This window comes from Chelonoidis abingdonii, chromosome 21 (assembly GCF_003597395.2).
Source record: "Chelonoidis abingdonii isolate Lonesome George chromosome 21, CheloAbing_2.0, whole genome shotgun sequence".
Lineage (NCBI taxonomy): Eukaryota > Metazoa > Chordata > Testudines > Testudinidae > Chelonoidis > Chelonoidis abingdonii.
In genome coordinates this window covers 8,062,022-8,070,492 of record NC_133789.1, presented here as the reverse complement: position 1 = coordinate 8,070,492, position 8,471 = coordinate 8,062,022, and the positions used below count along the sequence as shown (strand labels likewise).

Here is an 8,471-nt window from a genome sequence, read left to right as displayed (position 1 = left end):
TCGATAGCGTGATAGACAATTCTTGCCCGACGCCCCAGCCGCATCCAGCGCGGTGGCGCGCCCCGCCTCCTCTCCCCTGCCCCACGTCTCCGGCGAGGCTGCGATCTGAGCGGCTCCGCGAAGTCCTTCCCGCACCCCCTCCCTGGAACCCGGGAGTGGTCCGTGGCGGCCGGCGGTCGCGCTCGGCTGGAGCGGGGCAAGCCGCGAGCAGGCGGCGAGCCAGCCATTGCTACCGAGCCACCGCCGCGCGGGAGCCCGTATACCAAGGCGGCGCGAAGCGGCGCGGGGCGCTGATGACCGGCGCGGCGGGGAAAGGTGGGCGGGGCCGGAGCCGAGCGCCCGAGAGGACCCATCTCCGCTGTCCTGGGGGGAGCGGTCCCGATCGAGGTGCGACCGCATCCGCGGGACGGACCGACGCAGGGCAGGCGGGGAAGCGGACCGAGCGACGGACCGGTCGGGGAACGCGCGGCGGGCCGACACGGCCCGAGTTTCCCACGCCTGGCGGGCGCCGGCGAGGTGGGACTCAGCCGCGGGCGGCCGCTCGCACCGGCGGAGACGGGTGTCGAGCGAGCGTGCCCGGTGACGCTCGAGGCGGCCGCAGGTCCTGCGGGGGTCGGAGCAGGCCCGTTGGGCCGCGGCGCGCCGCAGCGGGCGTGTGACCGCCGCAGCGTGACCGCGGAGGAAAGCGCCTAGCCTCCCCCGGAGAGTTGGGAGGGAGGCGCCAGCTGCTGGCTGGTCGGCCCGCCCGCGCCGCTGCCCTGAGGAGAACCCCCCCCCCGATCTGCCCCTGAGGATTTCCCCCTTCTCTTGGTCTGCCCGTCCCCCTGCCTGGGGAGCCCTCTTTTGTCCACCTCCCATGATCCTGGCCCAGCCCCAACTCTCCTGCTTGAGATTCCCTGTACTCTCCCCCATCCTGGTCTGTTCCTCCTCCTCTATCTGGGGATCCGTCCTTCCTCCCCCACATCCCATTGCAGCCCCTCCTCCCAGTCTGAGGATCTTTCTGCCATCCTAGCTTGCTCCTCCTCCCTCTGCCTGGGGAGCCCTCTGCTTTCTCTGCCCCCCCAATGTGATCCTGGCCCCTGCCTGTCTGTGTCTATGTCTTTCCCCTCCTGCTCCCCCCTGGCCCTTTCCTCTCCTCGGCTGGAGGTCTTTGTGCCCCCCCCCAGCCCAGCCCTCTCTCTCCCCTTGCCTGGGGGTCCCTCTGCTGCCTCATCACAACCCAACCCCCTCTCTCAATCTCAGCTCCCCCATCCTTCTGAGCCCGATATGTGCAGATCTCTCCCATGCCCCTGATCCAGGTCCCACTCCCCATATGTTGGGAGGAGTTTCTGGGCCCTCCGATTTATGAGTCTGTGAAAAGGAGTTGGGCTCCCATTGTTTCCCCCTGTCTCTGGGGTTGGCCTTCTGGGTCCCCCTTCCCACAGGGGAGAGGAGGAAGAGGTCAGGAGTTCAGTGCGGGATAGAGAGATGGATGAGAGGAGTCTACTGGAGGGTGGAGGTCGCAGTCCCACTCCTCCATGCTCTTGCACTTCCCATTCCTGCTTTCTCCCTTGCCGCTAGAGGAAAGCTTGGCCCTTGCACCCCTTACCCCACCCCTAACCTACCCAGTCTTTTGGCACCAGGCTACAGTTTTTCAGTGGTGCAACAGGTAAAGGGGATGCAGTTAGCCAAGTTCTCCTGGCTCTGGTGTGATTGGGAGAAGGGTTCCATTTTAATTCAGAGAAGAGGTTTCAGCTCCACCGTTGGGCTGATCCAGTGACCAGAGAGGACAGGTTTTGTGCAACCAGAGTTTATAGCTCCAGTTTCTGTTTGCTTTTAGAGTGAAGCGTGGTTGATTTAAGGTAGATTGAGAGACAGCAGGAGAGACCCAAAAGGGATCGCCCTTGGGTCAGACAGGTGGAGAATGAACGGAGAAGCAGATTGCCCTACAGACTTGGAAATGACAGCTCCCAAGAACCAAGGTGAGAGCAGCCCTGTAGCCCAGGCTTTCCCCATTTGAAAGGGATCTGTGCTTTGAGATCCTCACCGTGTACCCACCCCCCAAAATCCTGCAAAGATCTAAGCATATGAGTAATTCCAATGAGGCGACTGACGTGTGTGTGTGTGTGTGTAGTTAAGCACTCGTGCGAGTCTGTGCAACAGTGTTTAAAAATGAGAAAAGTGCCTTGGCTGTGACGTAATAGATTGTACCTAATCCGTACATGGATTTGACCTTCAGACCATGCGTTCTGCTAGTCCTTTCCTGCGGACGCTCAATAAAATTATTGAACGTTTAAAGTGGCCACTAGACCCGGTAGAGTTAAGGCTGATGCTCCAGCCCCACTCCATGCAGGTGTGGTTGTAGAAAGGGGCCTGGCTGACTAGTTTATGGATGCCAGCCAGGAAATTCAAAATCGAGGCCAACTTCTATTGGTTTGTGTCATGGTTGTATCATTCAAACAAAACATACGGGATCAGAGCCATACCTGATATGATCGGGTGCAGCTACATTGACTTTGCTGGAGTTAAGTATCAGGGAGCAACCATGTTAGTCTGTGTCCACAAAAACAACAAGGAGTCCAGTGGCACCTTAAATACGAACAGATTTATTTGGGCACAAGCTTTCGTGGGTAAAAAACCTTTCAGCTGTTTGCATTGGAGCTGGATCCACTCAGGCCTCCACCTCCTAGATCATTTAGTTTTCTTTTTTTTTACTTTTTAAAGTGGTTTTAGCCCCACACACGTACAAATCTGACTAGAAAAAGGTGCTTCCCTCACCGCTGTGTTTGTATAGTCCTGAGCACAACATGAGCCTTGGCCAGGACTAGAGGTCCTGGATGCTACGATACTGCAGAGAAATAGTAATAATCGTCACTGATAAGGTCAGAATCAGGCTTCCTGTGTTAATTTTGCCCTGCAAATGGCTGCCTTGAAGAGCTTTAAAAAGCCCTTGGAAAAACATAAATACTGGACCCACACCCACCATGAAGAATAAAAGAACTGATTCCTGTCCATTCCTTGCATACATGCCCAAGGCTCCCATTGAATCCTGGGGACTCGAAGATTTGCCAGATCAGAGCCCAGAAGTCGTAGCTGTGAAGCTAAGATAACGACATGGAAGATCACATACCATGCTTCAGGGTGTGGAGCAGCACCTGGAGGGAGCAGCAGAAATCCCCCCACCCCCGATAACCCATGTACATCATTGCTTAGCTGGCAGCTGCATTCCTTTGAAGCATCTGGAATCGGGTGCAGTCATAGGCCAGAGACCCCAGGCGATGACAGCACAGTTTGTTGTGGGGGGGTGGCGGGGGCTGGATCTGATAACGTAGCTACACAAAATGCATATTAATGAGCCATGCAGGTCTATCAGGTAGCTCATTTGGTCGACTGTAACAGGTATAGTGAGGCTGTGAAAGGGAACTTGTCAAGATTTGACAGAATTTAGCCTACCTTAAAATCACATCCATGCACAGCCCTCCTCCCCCTTGGTCTGCCTCCAAAATGGAGGTGGTTGGTGAATGGAGTCTGATGGGGGAGATTCTGCAGCAACAAATCTAAGGTATGCAGGGACTTGGGGACATACAGAGACCCTGCTTTCTGAACCAAATATGCCCTGGAACAGTCAGGTAAGTTTATTTCAATGCCCTAGTAGAATCAGGTGCATTGATTTCAGTGGCATTTTGTCCATTTACACAAGGACTGGACTTGGGTTGTTGAGAGGAGTGCAGGATTTTTGTAGTTTCCATAAACTGGCCATTGCCGAGAATGGAGCAGGGAAATTCATTACGGTACACCCTGAAACCCAGAAGCAAGAGGTACACGTGGTGTCGGCTTAGGCCTCAGTGTTGTCCTATTAACGGCTGCTGCTTGATATTAAGGACTGTGGTTGGCTCTTCGCATAAAACTCTCTTGACACTGGTCGAAACGGTGAGTGGGATTGAAAGCAGTATATGAATGTAAATGTTACCTTGATCTGGAATTTGGAGTCTAACCAATATATTTTTAACATGTAATTGATTAAAATGGTAGACAAAATTCACAGCTGTTAATTTTCCAAATGCTAAAGAGATCAGATTGTTTTTAATTTGGGGAGAAGAAAAAACCCCAACAGCAAATGTTTAGGATGGCCAGCTCTGAAAATCTCAGGAGATCTGAACTTTTTAATTCCCGTTAATTTTCATGGGAATTAGGTGTCCTTATCTAAAACAGAGCTTTGCAAACCTCAGGTTTATCCCATGTTGGGGGTTAAAACTCTGCAACCCTTCACTTAAAATCAAAAGCCTTTGAAAGGTGAGCTGCATAGTGGAAGGTGGTTTTGAATTGAGGGTCTGATGAAGCTTTCACTGAAATCAATAGGCAGCTTCCCCGCAGACCTGAAGTACAAATCTGTAGAATATAGAAGCAATATAGACGAGTTGGCAGTGAAATACCCAAACCTTTTATTTGTTTTTATATCTTTACTTGCCCCCTTTGTAAAAATCCAGACTCCACTAGGATTCGGGCATGCCCAAGAATGCAACTTTGTGAACAAAGTGGGACTTCTGTAAGATTTCCAGTAGCTGTGTTGTCCCAGAATTATGCACCTGTGAGTTCCCCTAGTGACTCAAGGATTTTAACAAAGGAGGGGAAGGAATTTTAAAAAGAAGCAGTGGGAGGAATGTAGGGCGGAAGCACTGGTATGTAAAGGCTAAGTATTGTTAGGTGGGGAAACTTCCATTTACTCATTGCATTTAGTCCATTTAACTTTACTGTATGTGAATATATGTAGGATTTGTTTGCCACTTTGCTGCCCAGACCAAATTCCAAGAAATGTAAGACTGGAAAGGGATCTCAGTAGGCCATCTAGTCCAGTCCCCTGCACTGGGGCAGGACTAAATATTATCTAGACCAGCGGTTCTCAACCTTTTTCCTTTCTGTGGCCTCCCCAACATGCTATCAAAACTCCATGGCCCACCTATGCCACAGCAACGTTTTTTCTGCATATAAAAGCCAGGGCCGGCGTTAGGGGGTAGCAAACGGGAATTTCCTGGGCCCTACACCACAGAGTGCCCCACAAAGCTACGTTGCTCAGACTTCAGCTTCAGCCCCAGGTGGTGGGGCAGGGGATAGCGGGATTTCAGCTTTCTGCCCTCGTCCCCAATGAGTCTAATGCTGGATCTCGTTGGTGGCCCCCCCAGGGGCCTTGGACTCCTGGTTGAGAACTGCTGCTCTAGACCAGGCCTCGGCAGCCTTTTGGAAGTGGGGTGGCGAGTCTTCATTTATTCACTCTGATGTAAGGTTTTGCGTGCCAGTCATACATTTTAATGTTTTTAGAGGGTCTTTTTCTATGTCTATAATACACAACTAAACCAATGTTATATGTAAAGTAAATAAGGTTTTAAAAAAATGTTTAAGAAACGTCATTTAAAATTAAATTAAAATGCAGAGGGCGCCCCCACCCCCGGTCCAGTTGCCAGGACCCGGGCAGTGTGAGTGCCGCTGAAAATCAGCTCGCGTGCCGCCTTTGACACGTGTGCCATAGGTTGCCTACCCCTGAGCTAGACCATCCCTGATGGATTTGTCTAGCCTGTTCTTAAACACTTCCAATGAAGGAGATTCTGCAACCTCCTTAGGCAATTTGTTCCAATGCTTAACCACCCTGACGGTTAGATTTTAGGAAAAACTTCCTAACTTCTAAATCTCTCTTGCTGCAATTTAAGCCTGTTGCTTCTTGTCCTGTTCTCAGTGGTTAAGAAGAACAATTTATCACCCTCCTCTTTATAACAACCTTTTGCATACTTAGAGACTTACCATATGCCCCCCCCTTCCCTTTTCCAGTGTAAACAGACCCCATTTTTTCAGTCTTTCTTCATAGGTCCTGTTTGCTAGATTTTTTCTCTGATTTGTCCACATCTTTCCCAAAGTGCGATGCCCAGAAATATCCCAGTTGCAGCCTTAACAGTGTTGAGCAGAGCAGAAGAATTATTCAATCTCTTCAGCCAGATTTAGAGATCTCTCCACAGATTCTAAGATCCAAAGGGACCCTTCTGACATGTGGTCAGATCTCCTGCCTAACCCGGGACTTCTGTGCATGTGTTGATTGCTGAGTGAAACAACCAAGGGAGATAATTACGTTTAGCTGTCTGCTTCTCCAGGGTGCAGTCTCTCCCAGTTTTCATTCATGTATGTCCTAACTTCAAGCTCTGAGTCCAAGCCGGCCTTCTTGTGAATTGCATGTGGGGCGTGCAGTCGGCCTCGAGGGTCGGTGGTCACGAAAGCAGGAGTTAGAATGGAAACGATCAGTTGCTTTAAAGCACGCGGGTTAGTGTGTAACGCGCTACTCTCTGCAGATGTGGATGAGCGAGTCCCATATTGTATTGGGGGGTGAGGTCTGCTCCCCACAGCATGGAGGGCAGCTCTTCACCTACTGGTTGCTGAGGCTGTGCATTGTAGCCCCTTAATGTTGATGTTTCCCTCACCCCCTGCTCTCTGGGCTGTTCAGCTGGGATAACCCTACGCTGCGTAGATTTTTCAAGTAAGTATTTGCTGGCCTCTTTTCAGGGCCCGGGGAGGGGAGGGGGGATGGGACAAAACTGAGCAAAGGAAAAAGTGGGCTGAATGTCAGGAAGAAAAGCCGTAAATAGTGCGATTTTGGTGACCCAGAACCATGTTCCCCAGGGACCTGCGTTATGTGGGTCTTTTCCCCCTTTGGCTCTGACTTTTGTCAGCCAAGGTGCTGGGGGAGCATTAGAAACAAACCTTCCAGGCTCTGCCCTGCCGCTCAGCCGCTCCCTTCGCCTCCCTTCCTGGGGAGCTTCCTGCCTCTTCCAGTGGGCAGCATGCAGAGTTGGTGATTGCCCCTATAGGCTGGCTGGCAGCTACTGAGCATCTGCCTAGCAATGCAGTAACCAGAGAGCAACGGGGCTGGGCCTTAGACAGTCTTAGTGGGGGGGATTTATCTCTGCCTGGGGGACAGAGAGGAGCCAGTTTGTGCCTCCCCTGTTCAGAAGGCTTCAGGGGCTGGTTCCGGTTGCACTAACTGGCGTCACTGTGGAGCTTTGCCAGGGTGCAGAGTAGCTGGGTTGTGAGAATGCCAGGGCCCCGGCGCACCTCTAGCTGACCCACTCCAGAACTGCCTCTGCTCCAGCCATAGGGGCTTCCTGCGTGGGGGGAATTCAGTGGGGTGCCAGGTGCCTGTCCTGCAGCCCCGTCATGCCAGCCCAAAGGTCCTTCATCCGCTACTGTGGACCTCTGCTAGGCTCTAGGGTGGCATAAACGGAGCTTTTCTGAGCCTATAGAAGTTCTGTACCCACGGTTTTCCAGGGCCCCTAGGCATCCCTTTTTAATTTGGGGGAGGGTTCCTAGCTTTGTCACCCTGCCGTGCAGAGAGAGGTAAAAACATCCTTCAGAAAGAGAATGGCCATCAGGTAAACTCAACAGCTCCTGCCTTATTGCGTCAAAGAAACAGCCCTCAGCACTTGCAACACAGTAGCTACCAGCTTGTCTGCTGTTGCTTTTAAAAAAACAACAGCGACCGAACCCTCTGGCGCATGCTGAGTGAAATTTCTGCCTGGGCTGGGAAGTTTTGGCCTGTAGAAGAGGATGGAAATATAGCTGGTGATCACCCTAATTACCCAGACCAATCTGTCTGCCTCACATTGGAGAATTTCATGCTGGGGTCTGTCATCTCTGCATGCTGCACTGCTCTAATAAAGGTGATGCTGGTTGCAAGCGGCAGCTGGCCAAGTCTGAGTGTTGTGTTGCTGTCCTGCTTGTGGCTGCGTTGGGTTAAAGGGCAGTCGTTCCGCGGGAGCTCAGTAAAAAGCCTCCATGCAGAGCGGCATGTCCTCCAGCCTCAGGGAGGGCCAGCTGGCTGCGATTTGATTTCGATCCTTTGTTTTCTTCCCTGCTCAGACCTTTGGTCCCAGGAGGACATGCTGACCCTGCTGGAATGCATGAAGGGCAACCTGCCCTCCAACGACGGCAGCAAATTCAAAACCACCGAATCCCATCTGGACTGGGACAAAGTGGCCTTCAAGGATTTCTCTGGCGAGATGTGCAAGATGAAGTGGATGGAGATCTCCACCGAGGTAACCTCCGCACGTTTAACGCGACGACCTTGGGCTCTCTCCTGAAGCTCGGTGCTATTGGGCCGTGGCTTTGTGTAGCACAGAGGAGTGAGTGGTCTGAGCAGGGCAATTCCTGAGTCCCCTTCCTCCCCTACCTAAACAGCCAAAGTCTGATTACCTGGCCATAAGACTTGGGTTCTTCAATCATCTGTGTTAACTTTCTCCCTCAGCTCTGGCTCAGCCAGTGGCAAGTTCCTTCCCCCACTCTTTGCCCTATGCCCCTCTGCACAATGGGGGTGACACTGACCTGTCTCCCCCTGCTTGGGGGATGTCTCGGACAGTGAACCACAGCATTTCTATTGAAGTGTCGAGCATTGTAAGGTTTAGCCTCGAAGTATCTTGTGCTGAACAGATCTCAAAGCTCCCTTCCCTCCCCCGGCT

The 8,471-nt window shown here is 52.2% G+C and overlaps 1 protein-coding gene across 1 annotated transcript in view; it reads left to right on the top strand.

Moving 5' to 3' along the window:
- UBTF (upstream binding transcription factor) overlaps positions 1-8,471 on the top strand; it is a 31,277-nt gene that overhangs the window by 3,295 nt on the left and 19,511 nt on the right. The window contains 2 exon segments of the mRNA XM_075059760.1: positions 1,820-1,961; positions 7,876-8,051. Of these exon segments, the coding sequence (XP_074915861.1) occupies positions 1,904-1,961; positions 7,876-8,051 (234 nt within the window). The 5' untranslated portion in view covers positions 1,820-1,903.